This window comes from Oncorhynchus masou, chromosome 28 (genome assembly GCF_036934945.1).
Source record: "Oncorhynchus masou masou isolate Uvic2021 chromosome 28, UVic_Omas_1.1, whole genome shotgun sequence".
Classification (NCBI taxonomy): domain Eukaryota; kingdom Metazoa; phylum Chordata; class Actinopteri; order Salmoniformes; family Salmonidae; genus Oncorhynchus; species Oncorhynchus masou.
The window spans coordinates 38306328-38328366 of record NC_088239.1 but is presented as its reverse complement, the minus strand read 5'-3'; the positions used below and the strand labels follow the sequence as shown (position 1 = coordinate 38328366).

The following is a 22039-nucleotide window of genomic DNA, read 5'->3' as shown; positions in this document are numbered from 1 at the left end:
CCCAATGAAAACCCATTGAAAAGAGAGTGACCTCAAAAAAAAATCTGAATGGTTTGTCCTTGGGGTTTCGCCTGCTTCATAAGTTCTGTTATACTCAGACATGATTCAAACAGTTTTAGAAACTTCAGTGTTTTCTATCCAAATAATATGCATATCTTATCTTCTGAGGATGAGTAGCAGGCAGTTGAATTTGTGCATGCATTTCATCCGCACGTGAAAATACTGCCCCGTCACCAAGAAGTTAAGGAGCAGGACTAACCCGGAAGTTTATAAGAAATCCCAATCTGACCGCCGACAAACCATCAAACAGGCAAAGCGTTTAATACAGGACTAAGGAGGAATCCTACTACACCGGCTCTGACGCTCGTTGGATGTGGCAGGGCTCACAAACTATTATGGACTACAAAAAGGAAACCCAGCCACAACCCAGTGACGCGAGCCGACCAGACGGGCTAAATGCCTTCAATGCTTGCTTCGAGGAAAGCAACACTGAAACATGAACGTGAGCACCAGTTGTTCCCAGACGCCAGTGTGATCACTCTCTCCGTGAGCAAGACCATTAGAGCTTGGTCGCAAATGGCTCTTCCAAATGGAATACGACCCCAAGCATACTTCCAAAGGTGTGACAAAATGGCTTAAGGACAACACAGTCAAGGTATTGGAGTGGCCACCACAGAGCCTTGACCTCAAACCTATAGAAAATGTGTATGCAGAAAAAGTGTGCAAGCAAGGAGGCCTACAAACCTGACTCCGTTACACCAGGAGGAATGGGCTAAAATGTACCCAACATATTGTGGGAAGCTTGTTTTTTTTATATTTTTTTTTACCTTTATTTAACTAGGCAAGTCAGTTAAGAACAAATTCTTATTTTCAATGACGGCCTAGGAACAGTGGGTTAACTGCCTGTTCAGGGGCAGAACGACAGATTTGTACCTTGTCAGCTCGGAGGTTTGAACTTGCAACCTTCGGCTTACGAGACCAACACTCTAACCAGGCTACCTGTAACGTTTGACCCAAGTTAAACAATTTAAAGGCAATACTACCAAATACCAATTAAGTGTGTGAGACTTCTTACCCACTGGGAATGTGATGAAAGAAATAAGTCATTCTATTATTCTGGCATTTCACATTCTTAAAATAAAGTGGTGTTCTTAACTGTCCTAAGACAGATTTTTTTTTACTAGGATTTAATGTCAGGAATGGTAAAAAAAACACGCACAAAAAACAGTTTAAATGTATTTGGCTAAGGTGTATGTAAACTCCCGAGGCTTTATACAGTGAATACCGGTACCTAGTCAATGTTCGGGAGTACAGGTTAGTCGAGGTAATTTGTACATGTAAAGTGACTGCATAGATAAAGTCTTAGCAGTGTAAAAACGGTCGGTTGTCCATTTATTTTATTGTTCAGCACTCTTATTATGGCTTTGGGTGTCAAACTTTTTGAGGATCTGGGGACCCATGACAAATATTGTCAGTCTCCTGTGGGGGAAAAGGCGTTGGTATGCCCTATTCATAACTTTCTCGGTGTGTTGGGACCATGATAGTTTGTTGGTGACGTGGACGCTAAGCAACTTGAAACTCTCAACCTGCTCCACTACAGCCCCATCGATGTGAATTGGAGCGTGTGTGGCACTCCTTTTCCTGTAGTCCTGTAGTTGTCTTGATCAAATTGTGGGAGAGGAGGTTCTCCTGGCACCACACTGCCAGGTCTCTGACCTCCATAGAGGCTCTCTCATTGTTGTGTGTAATCAGGCCGTCAGCCAACTTAAAGATGGTGTTGGAGTTTTGCTTGGGAGTGCAGGTGGGATCTAAGCACGCACCTCTGTGGTGCCCTCGTGTTGAGGATCAGCGTGGCAGATGTGGTGTTGCCACCACCAGGTGGAAAGGGTAGGCCGGTAAAGGAAGTCCAGGATCCAGTTGCAGAGGGAGGTGTTTAATCCCAGGGTCCTTAGCTTAGTGATGCGCTTCGTGGGCACTATGGTGTTGAACACTTGAGCTGTGGTCAATGAACAGCATTCTCACATAGGTGTTCCTTTTGTCCAGGTGGGAAAGGACAGTGTGGAGTTTAATAGAGATTGTGTCTGTGGATCTGTTGGAGCGGTACGTGAATTAGTGGGCTAGGGTTTCCGGGATGATGATGTGACCAGCCATTCAAAGCACTTCATAGCTACCGACATAAGTGCTATGGGGCGGTAGTCATTTAGGCAGGTAACCTTTGCTTTCTTGGGCACAGGGACCTCTGGTGGTCTGCTTGAAACATGTAGGTATTACTGACTTGGTCGGGGAGAGGTGGAAAATATCAATGAAGACACTTGCCAGTTGGTCCGCGCATGCTTTGAGTACATGTCCTGGTAATCCATCTGGCCTTGTGAATGTTGACCTGTTTAATAACCTCTTGAAACTCCCCATCCCGGATCCGGGATTGTGACTAAGCCTCAGGCTCATTAGCATAACGCAACGTTAACGATTTCTGAAAATCGCAAATAAAATTAAAATAATGCGTTTGCTCTCAAGCTTAGCCTTTTCTTAACAACACTGTCATCTCAGATTTTCAAAATATGCTTTGAACCATAGAAATTGACTAATTTGTGTAAGAGTATGCAAAGCTAGCATAGCATTTTGTGTAGCATGTAGCACGCAACATTTTCACAAAAGCCAGATAACCAAATAAATAAAATCATTTACCTTTGAAGAGCTTCTGATGTTTTCAATGAGGAGACTCCCAGCCACATACCAAATGCGCAGTGTTTCCTGAAAGCGTCTGTGTGTAGGAGAAATCGTTCCGTTTTCTACATTGCGCCTGGCTACCGAAACGAACCGAAAATGCAGTCACCTACAACGTGAAACTTTTTCCGGATTAACTACATAATATCGACCGAAACATGGCAAACGTTGTTTGGAATCAATCCTCAAGGTGTTTTTTCACATATCTCTTCATTGACATGCAGTTCGTGGAAGCTTGCTTCTCTCTCTGTGCCCCATGGAAAAATACTGGCAGGTGACTTTTGCGCACCAATTTCGGCGCAGGACACCGGGCGGACACGTGGTAAATGTGGTCTCTTATGGTCAATCTTCCAACGATCTGCCTACAAATACGTCACAATGCTGCAGACACCTTGGGGAAACGACAGAAAGGGCAGACTCATTCCTCTTGCGTTCACAGCCATATAAGGAGATCATGAAAGACAGAGCCTCAAAAATCCTTGTCATTTCCTGGATGCCAAGTCATCTTGGTTTTGCCTAAAGCTCACGTTAAAGGGCACGCACAGAGAAGATATTTGTATTTCTGGACACGTCAGAGTGTTTTCTTTCGAACAGTAGCAATTATATGCATAGTCGAGCATCTTTTTGTGACAAAATATCTTGTTTAAAACGGGAACGTTTTTCTTCCAAAAATGAAATAGCGCCACCATAAGTGTAAGAGGTTAAATTTGATCGATTATTTATGTTTTAGGATATCTAAGGTTGGACTAGGAAAGTTGTTTGGACCAAGTTTACAGGTAACTTATTAGATACTTTGTAGTCATGTTGGGCGAGTTGGAACCAGTGTATTTCTGAATCAATCGCGCCAAATAAATGGACATTTTGGGGATACAAAGAAGGAATTTAATCGATCAAAAGGACCATTTTTGATGTTTCTGGGACATTTTGGAGTGCCAACAGAAGAAGATCTTCAAAGGTAAGACATGAATTATCGGTATTTCTGACTTTTGTGTCGCACCTACCTGGTTGAAATATGTTTTTCATGTGTTGGTATGCGGGGCGCTGGCTTGCTTTCGCCGTAAAGACTTTTTGAAATCTGACTCGGTGGCTGGATTTACAACAAGTTAAGCTTTATTTTGATGTATATCACTTATGATTTTATGAAAGTAAAATATTTATAGTATTGAACTTGGCGCTCTGCAATTTCACCGGATGTTGTTGAGGCGGGACGTTAGCGTCCTACTGATCCGAAAGAAAACCTCCTGACTGATGTCTTGAGATGTTGCTTCAATATATCCACATAATTTTTCTGCCTCATGATGCCATCTATTTTGTGAAGTGCACCAGTCCCTCCTGCAGCAAAGCACCCCCACAACATGATGCTGCCACCCCCGTGCTTCATGGTTGGGATGGTGTTCTTCGGCATGCAAGCCTCCCCCTTCTCCCTCCAAACATAACAATGGTCATTATAGCCAAACGGTTCTATTTTTGTTTCATCAGACCAAAGGACATTTCTCCAAAAAGTACTTTTAGTCCCCATGTGCAGTTGCAAACCATAGTCTGGCTTATTTTAATGGCGGTTTTGGAGCAGTGGCTTCTTCCTTGCTGAGCGGCCTTTCAGGTTATGTTGATATTGGACTCGTTTTACTGTGGATATAGATACCGCTGTACCCGTTTCCTCCAGCATCTTCACAAGGTCCTTTGCTGTTGTTCTGGGAATGATATGCACTTTTGCATGTTAATCTCCAGGAGAAAGAACGAGTCTCCTTCCTGAGCGGTATGATGACTGTGTGGTCCCATGCCATGGTGTTAATACTTGCATACTATTGTTTGTACAGATGAAAGTGGTACCTTCAGGCGTTTGGAAATTGCGGTCCAAGGATGAACCACACTTGGAGGTCTGGTTCATCCTTTTTTTCCTGAGGTCTTGATTTTCCCATGATGTCAAGCAAAGAGGCACTGTTTGAAGGTAGGCCTTGAAATACATCCACAGGTACACCTCCAATTGACTCAAATGAGGACACTTAGCCTATCAGAAGCTTCTAAAGCCATGACAGTTTGGGGAATTTTCCAAGCTGTTTAAAGGCACAGTCAACTTAGTGTATGTAAACTTCTGATCCACTGTAATTGTGATTGTGAATTATAAGTGAAATAATGTGTCTGTAAGCAATTGTTGGAAAAAAGTACTTGTGTCATGCACAAAGTAGATGTCCTAACCGACTTGCCAAAACCATAGTTTGTTAACAAGAAATTTGTGGAGTGGTTGAAAAACAAGGTTTAATGACTCCAACCTAAGTGTATGTAAAAATGTTGATTTGACATGGCTGTCTCAAAATATGGACATCAAAATATTCAAATATAATGATATAACTCAAAAGATCCCAGAGCAGTAGCAGAGTTTGTCTAGATCAACTGCCATTCTCTAATACACATTTATTTGCCACAGTATTGTTTTGGTATTGAGTATCGTAATACTAAACCTGGTATGGAAGTCCAAATTCTGGTATTGTGACAACACTACATCACTTAAACACTGAACCTGGGTATGATTTAGGCCAGTTTGTGATGCTGTGAAAAACCAACAGAAAATACTTCTAGGCCCAGACCAGCTAGGTTATAAAGCCAACACAAATAATAGCATTCCCTTCACTCATTTACATTACATACATAACAAGACAGCCAATACTTGTAATGTGACACATGGATTGAAAAGAGTTGCTCTGCAGGCAGAGTGAGGTAGACATGGCTTTGCCTACTTTAGACACAGAGGTTCTAGGCAGGAAGTAGGCTGCTAGGCAGGCAGTAGTTAGTATATTAGACTGGCAAGGCTTTTTTATTCACTACTTGGTCTTTTGACCAATCACATCAGATCCTTTTCAGAGCTGATACGATTAGTCAAAAGAACAATTAGTGAAAAAAATATTAGAATTGGGCTGTATGTCTAAAACCTTCAAATAGACATGGCCTACCAGAGTGGTAGTAGTAGACAGTACCTTGTTCTGTGAGGCTACAGGGGGCGTGCTGAGCAGGGCTTTGTGGTGACCAGCGTTGTTCTGCGGCGTGCTGATCCTGGGAGACACGTAGGAGCGGGGAGAGGAGGCGTCTGACGTCAACGACATGGGGGACTGGTTCGACTGCTGGGCTGTTGGGGGTAACAGAGGGTGGAGAATTAGACATCTATCTGGTTTAGATACTTTAAAAATCAACAGTGGCAAGTTGGAATAGGAAGGTTGCCATTGTGGATCTAAAAACAAACAAGGAAGACAGATAAAACAACAGGGTGGCTGAAGGCCTACCTTGGTTGGAGAGCTGGGCTGCTTGGGAGAGCAGAGTAGTGATGTTGAAGGCTGACGGGCCGGCTGTGAGGATCTTATGAAGCAACGACTGTAACGACGCTTGAGTGACAGCAGCTTTGAGGACTGGAAAGAGAAGGAAAAAAATAAAAAATGAGTGAGGAAAGATTAGAAATATGGGCTTTTATCTAAAACCATAACATAAGATGATCCCTAACATCACCCCTGTTTTAGAGCCATCTGATAGGCCACACTAAGTGCGCGACCAAACAAAATGTAAACAATGGAGCAAATTAAATTCTATGACTAACTACTCTCTCGCTGGTAAAAATGTCTTTTGACGTAGGAGCAAACTGAATCAGGATGGATTGGGCAATATTACCATAGTATCGGCTGGCGTTGATGATTGACAGCCATCGTCGATGGTGATGATATTGTGATGTGACAGACAATGGTTTACCATATTTGAACTTCACTGGCGCCGCGCATAAGGCCGCAGAACTGAGTCGGCTAGCGCCCAAGTGACATTGAGTAAACTGCCCATTTCTATTTGGTACAATCTGTTTCAATAGAGCAGAACACAAGAGAGGAATCGAGGCTGGACAGGGCGGTGAATTTCACCAAGGCAGTGCAAAATGTCCAGTCAGAAAATATTGTTTCCCTTTTTCCTCACTGTCATATGCATGGGCTTTATAGCCAAAAACTATTCACATAATTTTTTTATTTTTATAAATTGGACACTACTATATTGTATCTAGAGGTGTATAAAAACATTCTCTCCATTCAATATGAATATAACTTTGGGCTACTATGCTTTCATCGTTCTTTGCATGAAACACAGGCATGCAAGGTAAAAACCGAATGTCCAATATAGCCTGTCATAGAAGCTTTACGACAAACTATTTCCCTAATAGCTCTTAAAAGGTACTGTTGTCCTAAAGTTGCCACTTTCAGTCTTGTTCTTTTTGAAAGTCAGAGGCTATAGGCCTAGGCTATTCTCAATCACAGCTTTATGAGAACTGGAACAAACAATAGACTTAAGAGAGAAGGACAAGGCAAAGCAATTAGTATCCAGTTCTTTAGACTGTAGACTATGCTTCTATCCAACCCATAATTCATTAAGTAACTCACTGGGACGATAAACTGAAAATTACAGACATTTGAGTCATACTGAAGCAATTTTGCATATGTCGGTATTTTTCGATGATTACACAATATTCCTTCATGTCGTTTCATTTGAACTAAGACTACAGCAGCCAACCAGAGCTGTGTTCTATTCCATGTTCCCACACCTGTTGGCAGTTCTCAAGTGATGTTACGTGTAGCTTCGCTCATTAGCGGGGGGAAATGAACAGCAATGAAGAACATGCAGTCCCAGAAATCCAAGAGCAAATACTGCCAAAGAAGGATGCAGTGTTGGTTGTTGGGACTTACTTTGGTTTTAAACCTAGTGACATGGAGCAGCGTGAGGCAGTGTGCTTGTACTGTCGCAAAACTAAAGCAACCACTCCTGGAAACAAGCATCTTAACCTACCATTTGAAACACAGGCGTGTAATACAGCATGACGAAGAAAAATGAGGCAGAGGCCAACAAGCGACATGACAAGAGCAAAGCCCAGGCAACAATCCATTATGGAATCGTGTGCTTGCACACACAAACACACAACTCCCTATGCAACACAAACATTTAGCTTCACCCGCAATAACATCTGCTGAATATATGTGACTGATAACAATTGATAATTTGATTTGAATACATTCTGAATGAAGGAAATAACAGATGCCATAACGTACCACATTGCAAATGACATGGCCCCAATTTAAACAATTGATCAGCGGGTTCAAGAAGATGGTTCACACTCTGGACAAGAAATACAAAATGCCACGTACAAGAAATGTCATGCCAAAATAACATTGGAGCTGAAAGCGGTGTACTATTTCGTGACAACAACTGGAGCCCTACATGTAATTGACACTGCACTACACCGATGCCGTTTATAAGCTGCGCAGCCGGTGCTTGCAGACTACCACACTGGGGAGATAATAGCCCAGGCCAGGGGCTGCAAGACTCTTTAGAAGCCTGGGAATCAGCCAAAGGAAAAGCATCAAACGTTATGAAAGCCACCAACCAAAATGGATGAACGCGGTTTCTGTGTTTTGGCCATCGACTTCGCCACGCGATCGGTATGTATTGTCATCAAGTTGAATAGTGTGAACCATCTTCTTGAACCCGCTGATCAATTGTTTAAATTGGGGCCATGCCATTTGCAATGTGGTACGTTATGGCATCTGTTATTTCATTCATATGTACATGTCCAGGCCCGTTTAAGCATGTGTTTTTAGTGGGTTGGAAAATAGTGCGCAATATCATCATATATCACAATCTTTTATGAGTACACAATCACGACAGGACAAAGGTTGACGTCACCCAACTCTATAACACGCAGGACAAATTCGCCGGAGTGTAAGGGCTGACGTCTTACCGGTTCTCAACCAATCATGCTATTTTTTTTTTTTTTTTCGTGTTGTTCATAACTTGTTTTGTACATAATGTTACTGCTACATCTTATAACCAAAAAGAGCTTCTGGACATCAGAACTGGGATTATTCACCTCAAATTGGACGAGGAGTTACACTCAATGAGTCGGACATGAAGGACATCCCAGACACATGACCAGGCCCCAATCCCTGTGATTTGCTGGAGAAGGAAACGGAGATTGAAGCAAAAAATCAGGGTGCCTGCCTTGCGAGGATCAGGCAACGAATGGCTAATCTGAGCTTGCCTTCCGTTCTGCAAGCTAACGTTCAATCACTGGAAAGGAAATGGGACGAACTAAAAGCACGTATATCCTACCAACAGGACATTGAAAACGTTAATATCTTATGTCTCACCGTGTAGTGGCTGTACAGCTGGAGGGTTATAGACTATCAGCAGGATAGAACACCAGCCTCTGGTAAGACAAGAGGCAGGGGCATATGCATTTATGTAAACAGCTGGTGTGCGATATCTAAGGAAGTCAAAGTTTGGCTCGCCTGAGGTCGAGGATCTCCTTATAAGCTGAAGACCACACTATCTACCTAGAGAGTTTATGTATTTTTCGTAGCAGTCTACATACCAGAGCAAGGTTGGAACAAAATCCGCACTCAATGAGCTGTATTCCCCCATAAGCAAAGAGGAAAATGCTCTTCCAGTGGCCGGTAACATTAATGTAGGGAAACTTAAATCAGTTTTACTGAATTTCTATCAGCATGTTAAATGAGCAAACCAGAGGAGGGGGGGAATAAAATAAAATCTAGACCACCTTTACTCCACACACTGAGCACTACCTCGACCCTTCATTTGGCAAATCTGACCATAACTCTATCCTCCTGATTACACACAAAAATTAAAGCTGGAAGCACCAGTGACTCCGTTTATTTTTTTTTTTTTAAAGTGGTCAGATGAAGCAGATGTTAAACTACAGGACTGTTTTGCGTGCAGACTGGAATATGCTCTGGGACTCTTTCGATGGCATTAAGGAGTGCACCACAGTCATTGGCTTCATCAGTAAGTGCATCGATGACGTCGTCCCCACAGTGACTGTACGTACAAACCCCAACCAGAAGCCATGATTACAGGCAACATTCGCACTGCGCTAAAGGGTAGAGATTTCACTTTCAAGGAGCGGGACTCGAACCTGGAAGCTTATAAGAAATCCCGCTATGCCCTCCGACGAACCATCAAACAAGCAAAGCGTCAATAAAGGACTAAGATCAAATCGTACTACACCAGCTCCGAAGCTCATGGGATGTGGCAAGGCTTGCAAACTATTAGACTACAAAGGGAAGTACAGCCGAGAGCTGCCCAGTGACACAAGCCTACCAGATGAGTTAAAGGGCTAGCTAGTAAGTGTGGTGCGCGCTAATAGCGTTTTAAATGTCACTCGCTCTGAGACAAGGGCCGCGGCTTTTGTGGAGCGATGGGTAACACTGCTTCGAGTGTGGCTGTTGTCGATGTGTTCCTGGTTCAAGCCCAGGTAGGGGCGAGGAGAGGGACGGAAGCTATACTATTCCACTGGCAATACTAAAGTGCCTATAAGAACATCCAATAGTCAAAAGGTATATGAAATACAAATTGTATAGAGAGAAATAGTCCTATAATTCCTATAATAACTACAACCTAAAACCTCTTACCTTGGAATAGTTAAGTCCCATGTTAAAAAGGAACCACCAACTTTCATATGTTCTCATGTTCTGAGCAAGGAACTCAAAACCTTAGCTGTTTTTACATGGCACATATTGCACTTTTACTTCTCCAACACTTTGTTTTTGCATTATTTAAACCAAATTGAAAATGTTTCATTTATTTGAGGCTAAATTGATTTTATTGATGTATTATATTAAAATAAGTGTTCATTCAGTATTGTTGTAATTGTCATTATTACAAATAAATAAATCATTGTAAAACGTGTTTAAAAAAACAAATCCCCCTCTTTCTTTTCTTCTCAAATCGGCATCGGCTTTTTTTGGTCCTCCAACAATCGGCATTGAAAAATCATAATTGGCCGACCTCTACTTTGTACCTCACTATTGTTGTCACGATACCATAATTATTTGACTCCGATAGCCATACCAGGTTTAGTATCACGATACCATTGGATTAAAAAGGTATATTAGCCAAAGTTACAGAATGGCACTTGATCCAGACAGATCTTTTGAGTTCAATATCATTACATTGTAAATGTTTTGTCAATTTTTCAGAGAATGCTATGTATGCATTAATGAATCAATTTGCTTTTACCAAACTACATAACGGTAATAATTTATTTGAATGGTAAATCTCTGTTGATAAACTTAGTAAATCAAGATGTAGCCAAGAAAAATTCACAATACAGACTTCATTCCATCAAGTGGAGTATGGGCATACATTGAATTATTGAGCTTGTATTGGCTGATTTCATGGGGCTCCATCTCTTTGCCTTCCATTTGGGACTTGTTTTATTGCACTTAACATGCATAGAAGAAGCAATCTTTTTATAACAGAGTATGCTGTCTGTTTAAGACCTAATGACTCAAGCATTTTTTGCATTATGGTTTGCATATCATCACAAAGTACTAGGGGAGTGAATGGATGTTGGCTTCAGCTGTAAGCTAGCAAGGAAAATTAGCCTACAAAGCTGGAAACTACTGGTATCTTCTTGCATTGTATTCTAGCCTGTAATGGACTGTTTTGAGAACAGTAAATAACAGTTGCAACATTTCTACATCCTGTGTTGCATTATTCAAGTGTGTTAACTTCTGTGCAGCATGAGTAGGGAGATAACATGATGCAGCCCAGACTCCCAGTGAGTAAAGTGGTTCCTCGGGACAGGTTAGAGCGAGCAATGAATAAGTGTAGGATGCACGGTGCATTCGCACTATAAGGGGACATCGGCTGCGTTGATAGACAGACAACCTCTCAATTAGTAGACAAAGTGAAACATGACAGAAGTACAGAAAGTTCCATGTTCTAGTATAGAAGCATACTAAAATTGCAACACTACATCAATATGCGATTTTATGTGTTTTTTTTAGTTAGAGAGTGGACCTCAAAACGTAAATAGCATCTCATAGTTATGCAATGTTTCTAACAAATCTGAAATGGTCACGGCACAGAATACAATTCGAAACCTGAAGGCACACATGCTTGAAAACAAGTAATAAAAGCATTACGATGGCTTTGAGTATCTTATGTTGGCTTCAAGTAAAGATATTGCATTCTGGGCCATGCTCAGGGATCATAAAGCAGTCAGAGAGGATGACACGCTCGCCCCAGACAGCCAGTGCCAGCCATGTTCTTTTCTGCATGGCCAGTCATCGGTGCATATTGAAGCAGGATTGGGATGCTGCAGAGCCCCGGTCTGTGTGACAGAGGGCTCCGCTGAGCACATTTGCTCTGGAGCACTTAAGCACCAGGCATGACACGCCAGACAGGGTCAGCCTCCAACCAACCAGACCCTGACTAATAGTAGCATTAGAACACAGGGCGGCAGGTAGCCTAGCGGTTAAGAGCTTTGGGCCAGTAACTGAAAGGTTGCGGTTTTGAATCCGAGCCGACTGGGAGAAAAATTTAAAGATGAGCCCTTGAGGAAGTCGCTCTGGATAAGAGCATCTGCTACCTTTTGTAAACATGACACAAACTACACCAAGAGAGGGAAAGACACATTGTGTCAGATCGTCGAATGAGCATTCAAATACATTTTTACATTGCCAAATTATTAGATGGTCTGCAAAAAATGTATTTATTTTTTGCACACTGTAAAAATCCGTGTGGACCAAACTGACGCGCTCTCCCCACTACTTATTGTTTCTGCAGTGAGTATTCACCCTCTTTAGAGAAGGATGCCGTATATATCTGCAGAAAAACATCGAGACCTCAAAAAAGAGGTGTGCAAATTATGGAGACAAATTAACTGCTCTTTCACCATTGAGGAGATGGGAAACATTGCCCGTGCTACTTCAATGGGACGCACTGTGCACGGTGAATCTGGGCGATTCTGAGTGAATGGGAGTCTATTGAGCATTATCTCAAAAACCCAAAATTAGCACGAAATTCAACAAATATTTTCAGAGATGTGAGAATTAACTTGCCATCTGTAATATTGTATAGCTTTGGAATCTTGACAATACGTACTATTGAGGAAAACAGGCACGTTTCAACATATACAGCGACTTTGAGAAGGGATCGTGTGACGAGTAGCTTAGCAACTGTGTGACGCTGCATGACAACGTGGACGTGATTGGTCGACAGTGCTGGGTCAGGCGTTACACGGAAGCAAAATATGATCAATGGCTTTCGAGATCAGACATCCTGGAGTTGTGACATCAGCCAGCATTGAAATCTGACATGTATGATATCTAAAAGTCGAATTCCTATTAAAATTCAAGTGTACTGAGAGCAACTTTACCACAGTTCTAAGTCATACAGGCCGGATGTCAGTCAGCTTGAACGCCAATAACTCAGATTCACGTGAAAACATGAAATGACCCAGAAAATCAAGACATAATTAGATGCACAAAACAATAAACACAAAGTGGGTGATCATTTCCTTTAATGCAGACATGGCTGTCACTCATATATATATATATACACAGTGGGGCAAGAGAGTATTTAGTCAGCCACCAATAGTGCAAGTTCTCCCACTTAAAAAGATGAGGCCAGTAATTTTCATCATAGGTACACTTCAACTATGACAGACAAAATGAGAGAAAGAAATCCAGAAAATCACATTGTAGGATTTTTAATGAATTTATTTGCACAATATGGTGGGAAATAAGTATTTGGTCAATAAAAGTTTCTCAATACTTTGTTATATACCCTTTGTTGGCAATGACAGATGTCAAATGTTTTCTGTAAGTCTTCACTTACACTTGCTTCTTACGAAGCCACTCCTTCGTTGCCCGGGCGGTGTGTTTGGGATCATTGTCATGCTGAAAGACCCACCCACGTTTCATGTTCTTTGGATGCAACTCAGCATTCTTTGTCCTCCAAACACGACGAGTTGAGTTTTTACCAAATAGTTATATTTTGGTTTCATCTGACCATATGACATTCTCCCAATCTTCTTCTGGATCATCCAAATGCTCTCTAGCAAACTTCAGACGGGCCTGGACATGTACTGGCTTAAGCAGGGGGACACATCTGGCACTGCAGGATTTGAGTCATGGCGACGTAGTGTGTTACTGATGATAGGCTTTGTTACTTTGGTTCTAGCGCTCTGCAAGTCATTCACTAGCCCCCCCCCGTGTGGTTCTGGGATTTTTGCTCACCTTGTGATCATTTTCACCCCATGGCGTGAGATCTTGCGTGGAGCCCCAGATCGAGGGAGATTATCAGTGTTTTTGTATGTCTTCCATTTCCTAATAATTGCTCCCACAGTTGATTTCTTCAAACCAAGCTGCTTACCTATTACAGATTCAGTCTTCCCAGCCTGGTGCAGGTCTACAATTTTGTTTCTGGTGTCCTTTGACAGCTCTTTGGTCTTGCCCATAGTGGAGTTGAGTGTGACTGAGGTTGTGGACAGGTGTCTTTTATACTGATAACAAGTTCAAACAGGTGCCATTAATACAGGTAACGAGTGGAGGACAGAGGAGCCTCTTAAAGAAGAAGTTACAGGTCTGTGAGAGCCAGAACTCTTGCATGTTTGTAGGTGACCATATACTTATTTTCCACCATAATTTGCAAATAAATTAATTGAAAATCCTACAATGTGATTTTCTGGATTTTTTTCTCATTTTGTCTGTCATAGTTGAAGTGTACGTATGATGAAAATTACAGGCCTCTCATCTTTTTAAGTGGGAGAACTTGCACAATTGGTGGCTGACTAAATACTTTTTTGCCCCACTGTATATATGTGTGTTTTAAATGCAAATGTAATGATATTGAACTCAAGACACCAAACGACTGAAGAAGTAGCTGAGTTGATCTGTCTGAATCAAGTGCCATTCTGTGACTGGCTAATATGCCTTGATATCGAGTATCATGATACTAAAATTGATATCGAAATCAAAATTCTGGTATCATGACAACATTACCACACAGTCAGGCACCACTACCAATATGGAAGACCTCAGAAGAAAAGGCAGCTCACTCCTAGGTTGGACAACCTGTGGGTGTATGCATACACAGGTAACCTGTTAGTTAAGTGTACATACAATTGAAGTCGGAAGTTTACATACACTTAGGATGGAGTCACTAAAACTCGTTTTTCAACCACTCCACAAATGTCTTGTGGCAAGTCAGTTAGGACATCTACTTTGTGTATGACAAGTAATTATTCCAACAATTGTTTACAGAGATTATTTAACTTATAATTCTCTATCACAATTCCAGTGGGTCAGAAGTTTACATACACTAAGTGCCTTTAAACAGCTTGGAAAATTCCCGAAAATTATGTCATGGCTTTGGAAGCTTCTGATAGGCTAAGTGACATCATTTGAGTCAATTGGAGGTGTACCTGTGATTGTATTTCAAGGCCTACCTTCAAACTCAGTGGGAAAATAAAAAGAAATCAAAAGAAAATCACCCAAGACCGCAGAAAAAAAGTTGTAGACCACCACAAGTCTGGTTCAAACACCTGAAGGTACCACGTTCATCTGTACAAACAATAGTAAGCAAGTAAACACCATGGGACCACGCAGCCGTCATACTGTTGAGGAAGGAGACTCGTTCTGTCTCCTTGTGGTGAACGTACGTTGGTGTGAAAAGTGCAAATCAATCCCAGAACAAAGGCAAAAGACCTTGTGAAGATGCTGGAGGAAACAGGTACAAAGTATCTATATCCACAGTAAAACGAGTCCTATATTGACATACCCTGAAAGGCCGCAAAGCAAGGAAGAAGCCACTGCTCCAAAACCACCATAAGAAAGCCAGACTACGGTTTACAACTGCCCATGGAGACAAATATCATCCTTTTTGGAGAAATGTCCTCTGGTCTAATGAAACAAAAATTGAACTGTTTGGCCATAATGACCAAAGCTTGGTCGCAAATGGGTCTTCCAAATGGACAATGACCCCCAGTTGTGACAAAATGGCTTAAGGACAACAAAGTCAAGGTATTGGAGTGGCCATCACAAAGCTCTGACCTCAATCCCATAGAAAATGCGTGGGCAGAACTGCAAAAGCATGTGCGAGCAACGAGGCCTACAAACCTGACTCAATTACATCAGCTCTGTCAGGAGGAATGAGCCAAAATTCACCCAATCTATTATGGGAAACTTATGGAAGGCTACCCGAAAAGTGTGACCCAAGTTTAAACAATTTAAAGGCAATGCTACCAAATACAAATGTGTATGAAAACATCTGACCCAGTGTGAATGTGAAATAAATCATTCTCTACTATTATTCTGACATTTCACATTCTTAAAATAAAGTGGTGATCCTAACTGACCTAAAGACAAGACATTTTTACAAGGATTAAATGCCAGGAATTGTGGAAAAACTGAGTTTAAATGTAAAGGTGTATGTAAACTCCCCGACTTCAACTGTACCTGCCTAGTACCTGTGTAGTTTCCTCAGAGGGAGGTAAAAGAAAGGTTGAAAGACGACTGGTCTCAGTCACCATCATGACCAAAACAAACACTTCAATCTTACTTTGCTTCAGAAGCATTCAGCATAACCTCTATCGTGTTTGTGTGTCTGAGCTATTACAGTGTTGTGGATAGAAGGGTAAGAGAATACTGGGTCTAAGAGAAACAGATGGCGCTGACCCATAATTTGCTGGCTGCGAAATCATTTACCACCATAACCCTCACATGTAAGACTCTTCAGAAGACATGGTGTGTACGCACGTGACTTTCTTACCCTCGTTGATCTTGGCCATGTCGACGCTGGCATTGTTAAGCTGTAGGGCGGTCTGAAGTGCTGGGAGGAGCTGTCTGAGCAATGAGGGGTCCTGGAGCAGGGGGGTATGGACGGGGGACTGCAGGACTGGGGACACGGGCACCGTGGTAGAGGCCGAAGAGGAACCGGGGGTAACCGATGTGGGGTTCAGGCCCGAGCCTGAGGAGGACGCCAATGCTGGCTGCTTCTCCGTCTGGGCTGATTCTGTGGAGGGAGGAGAGAAGAAAGGGGAAAGAGTGAGGGAGGCAGCCTTGTCAGATCTCAAATGTGAAAAGCATTCGCACATCCGGTTATGATTCGCACATCTGATCACAATTTTTTTGCAGCGTGGGAAACATTTAACCTGCTGTGACTAGGGGGCAGAATATGCATATAATTGACAGCTTAGGATAGAAAACACTGACGTTTCCAAAACTGTAAAAATATTGTCTGTGAGTATAACAGAACTGATATTGCAGGCGAAAGACAGAGAAAAATCCAATCCGGAAGTGACTCATGTTTTGAATGCTCTGCGTTCCGATGCGTCCCTATTGAGCAGTGAATGGGCTACCAACCAGTTTACCTTTTCTACGTGTTCCCCAAGGTGTCTACAGCATTGTAATGTAGTTTCGCGCATTTATGTTGAAGAATAAGCGTAAGCGGCTACATTGCGCAAGTGGTGACCTGATGGCTCTGAGTGATTCTTGCGTAAAATACAGAGGTAGCCATTTGTCCTCTCGCTCCTACTGAAAGACCAATTGTCCCGGTGCATATATTATCGAATAGATATTTGAAAAACACCTTGAGGATTGATTATAAACAAAGTTTGCCATGTTTCTGACGATATTATGGAGCAAATTTAGAATATGTTTCGGCGTTGTCGTGACCGCAATTTCCGGTCGATTTCTCAGCCAAACGTGAAGAACAAACGGAGCTATTTTGCCTACAAAAATAATATTTTTGGGGGAAAAATTAACATTTGCTATCTAACGGAGTCTCGTGAGTGAAAACATCCGAAGCTCAAAGGTAAACGATTTAATTCTATTGCTTTTCTGATTTTCGTGACCAAGTTACTTACTGCTAGCTGGGCATAATGCTATGCTAGGCTATCGATAAAATTACACAAATGCTTGTCTTGCTTTGGCTGTAAAGCATATTTTGAAAATATGAGATGACAGGGTGATTAACAAAACGCTAAGGCTGTGTTTCAATATATTTCACTTGTGATTTTCATGAATAGGAATATTTATGTCCGTTGCGTTATGCTAATTAGTGTCAGATGATGACAACGATCCCATTCACGGGATGGGAGTTAAAACAAGTTAAATGTAACATCCGGGTGAAACTGCAGAGGGCTAACATTCTAAACATACCATTTGTTGTAGTAAACATTCTTGTAAATACATGCATCTTAAATAATTTAAAAGATGAACATCTTATTAATCCAGCCGCTGTGTCAGATTTCAAACAGGCTTTATTGCGAAAGCAAACCATGCGATTTTCTGAGGACAGCGCCCCACACACACAAGTATTACTAGCATTTTCCAACCAAGCATTAGAGTCACAAAAGTCAGATAATAAAATAAATTGCTTACCTGTGAAGACCTTCCTCTGGTGGCAATGCCAAGTGTCCTAACTACACAGTGAATGTTCGTTTTGTTTGATAACATCCATTTTTATAGCCTAACACAAAACATTTGTAAACCGCTTGCGTCGATTTCCATCTCATTCAACTTTGGACGAAGCATTCATGGTAATTACACACACAAAACATACTTTTATCCAGTTGTTGGTGTTAGTTTCAATCCTCAATCCTCTGGTTGTTACTACTACAACCATACTTGACTGTTCTTTTCCCTGGATGTACAAACCATTTTGAAGACACCAATCAACGACCTCATTGCGCACCAATGTTAGGACCGGTCTATCGTTGATTGACTGCATTTTGGCCCAATGACCACTGATCATCTTGAGATCTAGCTTGGAAGATAAGCAATGAGTTGAGGTAAACGGCAATATGTAATGGTTATATGTTTGAAGACCAGCCTTTGTTGTAAACTCTGGTGTAAAAGAGGTTAATTCGCCATTGCAAATCCTACTTGACGGAGCCACGAGTGTTACGCATAGCAGTACATAGTCAATAGAATTTTCAGCAAGTTTATATATTTAACCTCTTACACTTATGGTGGCGCTATTTCATTTTTGGAAGAAAAACGTTCCCGTTTTAAACAAGATATTTTGTCACAAAAAGATGCTCGACTATGCATATAATTGCTACTGTTCGAAAGAAAACACTCTGACGTGTCCAGAAATACAAATATCTTCTCTGTGCGTGCCCTAGAACGTGAGCTTCAGGCAAAACCAAGATGACTTGGCATCCAGGAAATGACAAGGATTTTTGAGGCTCTGTCTTTCATGATCTCCTTATATGGCTGTGAACGCAAGAGGAATGAGTCTGCCCTTTCTGTCGTTTCCCCAAGGTGTCTGCAGCATTGTGACGTATTTGTAGGCAGATCGTTGGAAGATTGACCATAAGAGACCACATTTACCACGTGTCCGCCCGGTGTCCTGCGCCGAAATTGGTGCGCAAAAGTCACCTGCCAGTATTTTTCCATGGAGCAGAGAGAGAGAAGCAAGCTTCCAAGAACTGCATGTCAATGAAGAGATATGTGAAAAAACACCTTGAGGATTGATTCCAAACAACGTTTGCCATGTTTCGGTCGATATTATGTAGTTAATCCGGAAAAAGTTTCACGTTGTAGGTGACTGCATTTTCGGTTCGTTTCGGTAGCCAGGCGCAATGTAGAAAACGGAACGATTTCTCCTACACACAGACGCTTTCAGGAAACACTGCGCATTTGGTATGTGGCTGGGAGTCTCCTCATTGAAAACATCAGAAGCTCTTCAAAGGTAAATGATTTTATTTATTTGGTTATCTGGCTTTTGTGAAAATGTTGCGTGCTACATGCTACACAAAATGCTATGCTAGCTTTGCATACTCTTACACAAATTAGTCAATTTCTATGGTTCAAAAGCATATTTTGAAAATCTGAGATGACAGTGTTGTTAAGAAAAGGCTAAGCTTGAGAGCAAACGCATTATTTTAATTTAGTTAACGTTGCGTTATGCTAATGAGCCTGAGGCTTAGTGGGGAGTTTCAAGAGGTTAAATTATGGCGAATAAATCAGGAAAAGCTAAAACAAAGTCTAGGTATACAGATTTAACCCAAATTATAGAGGAAATTGATGAGAAAGCGAGACCGAGTAAACAGTTACCCTCGTTATTTAAAAAAATACATCTATATTTTTATATATATATATATATATATATATATATTTTGGTGTTTGTTAGAATAGAATTCATGTATATAGTTATTTCCTTCAAAATGTATCACTGTACCAATTTGGCCACTTGGGTACAATTGGTTACATTTGTGTGGGACACTTGGGTGACTTCATGCTCAATGTCATGTAGCTCGCTCATTTTTGAAGTTCTGTCTAAACCTTTGCTCAGCTATTGTTGCCATCTTTTGTTCTTCATTCAAATCATCCCCAGCATCCTATATGTATGTTTGGCTGTTCTTGGTCGTTTGAAAGATGATGCAGCAACAATAAAAACAGAAAATGTATGTTTATTTCCTTGTATTTTCTTCTACCAGATCTAGTGTGTTATATTCTCCTACATTCAATTCACATTTCCACAAAAGTCAGTGTTTCCTTTCAAATGATACCAAGAATATGCATATCCTTGCTTCTGGGCCTGAGCTACAAGGCAGTTAACCTAATAAACAAGTGATACTGGCAAGTGCAGTGTACAAGAATGCCTCTGTCTGGGCAACAGACACGTTTATTAAAGACAGGGTCCGCTCCAGTGGAAACTGCCCCAAAAGTGGAATCGCATTTTCAAATGACAACTCAGCAAGTGGGTGTGTTGAGCGAGTGACATTCATATAGTAGGGTCTGAAATTATTGACACTTGATAAAGATGAGCAATAATGACTGTACAAAATATATTGTATGCTCAATTGGGTAACACTTAACTTGACACCCAGTGTCATAACACATTATGACATGGTCATAACAGCTGACAGAACTTGTCATGCCACATTTACACCTGTTGTGGCAGTGCCTTCAGACGTTTTCCACATTTTGTTACGTTACAGTCTTATTCAAAAATTTCTCAATCTACACAATAAAAAATAAATATTCAGACCCTTTGCTATGAAACTCGAAATTGAGCTCAGCTGCATCGTGTTTCCAATGATCAGACTTGAGGTTTCTTCAACTTGATTGCAGTCCACCTGTGGTCAAGTCAATTGATTGGACATGATTTGGAAAGGCACACACCTATCTATATAAGGTTGACAGTGCATGTTAGAGCAAAAACCAAGCCATGAGGTCAAAGGATTTGTCCGTAGAGCTCCGAGATGGGAATGTGTCGAGGCACAGATCTGGGGAAAGGTATCAAAACATTTCTGCAGCATTCCCAGCGAAACTGAGCAATCGGGGGAGAAGGGCCTTAGTGAGGGAGGTGACCAAGAACCTGATGGTCACTCTGACAGAGCTCTAGAGTTCCTCTGCGGAGACAGAAGAACCTTCCAGAAGGACAACCATCTCTGCAGCACTCCGCCAAATCAGGCCTTTATGGTCAGACAGAAGCCACTCCTCAGTTCAAGGCACATGACAGCCCCCTTGGAATTTGCCAAAAGGCACTTAAAGGACCATGAGAAACAAGATTCTCTGGTCTGATGAAACCAAGAAATTTGTCCTGAATGCCAAGCATCATATCTGGAGGAAACCTGGAACCATCCCTACGGTGAAGCATGGTGGTGGCAGCATCATGCTATGGGGATGTTTTTTTAGCGAAAGGGACTGGGAGACCAGTCAGGATCGAGGCAATGATGAACAGAGAAAAGTGAAGTCTTTATATTTTTTTTATAAACCTTTTACTAAGCACTCCAGCTAAGAGAAAAATAAATAAATAAATAAAAATTTGCATTTACAATGACGGCCTACAGGGGAACAAGTGGGTTAACTGCCTTGTTCAGGGGCAGAACATGAGATCAGCTCGGTGATTTGATCCAGCAACCTTTCTGTTACTGGCCCAACGCTCTAACCACTAGACTTACCTGCCTCCACAGGTAGCCTAGTATAGAGAGATCCTTGATGAAAACCTGCTCCAGAGCGCTCAGGATCTCAGACTGGGTCGAAGGTTCACCAACAGGCACCTGAGTGGCGCAGCGGTCTAAGGCACTGCATCGCAGTGCTAGAGGCGTCACTACAGACCCTGGTTCTATTCCAGGTTGTATCACAACCGGCCGTGATCGGGAGTCCCATAGAGTGGCGCACAATTGGCCCAACGCCGTCTGGGTTTGGCCGGGGTAGGCCATCATTGTAAATCAATGTGTTCTTAACTGACTTGCCTAGTTAAATAAAAATACATGTTAAAAACAGGCAATGACCCTAAGCACTCAGCCAAGACAATGCAGGAGTGGCTCTGAATGTCCTTGAGTAGCCCAGCCAGAGCCCGGACTTGAACCCAGTCGGATCTGAATACTATTGTAAATGTCATATTTCAGGATATTTTTAATAAATTAGCAAACATTACTAAAAATCTATTTTTGCATTCTCACTATGGGGTATTGTGGGTAGATTCATCCAAGTTGGTAGAGTCACAAGCGATGTTGTCATTGAATGCTAGGAAT

General features: G+C 41.7%; 1 protein-coding gene across 1 annotated transcript in view; it reads right to left on the bottom strand.

Moving 5' to 3' along the window:
- Positions 1 to 22039, bottom strand: part of LOC135517555 (WW domain-containing adapter protein with coiled-coil-like) — a 70281-nt gene that overhangs the window by 12844 nt on the left and 35398 nt on the right. The window contains exons 7-9 of the mRNA XM_064941967.1: positions 16318 to 16560; positions 6000 to 6122; positions 5697 to 5845 (exon numbers count right to left, since the gene is read on the bottom strand). Of these exons, the coding sequence (XP_064798039.1) occupies positions 5697 to 5845; positions 6000 to 6122; positions 16318 to 16560 (515 nt within the window). The remainder of the gene's footprint in view (positions 1 to 5696; positions 5846 to 5999; positions 6123 to 16317; positions 16561 to 22039) is intronic.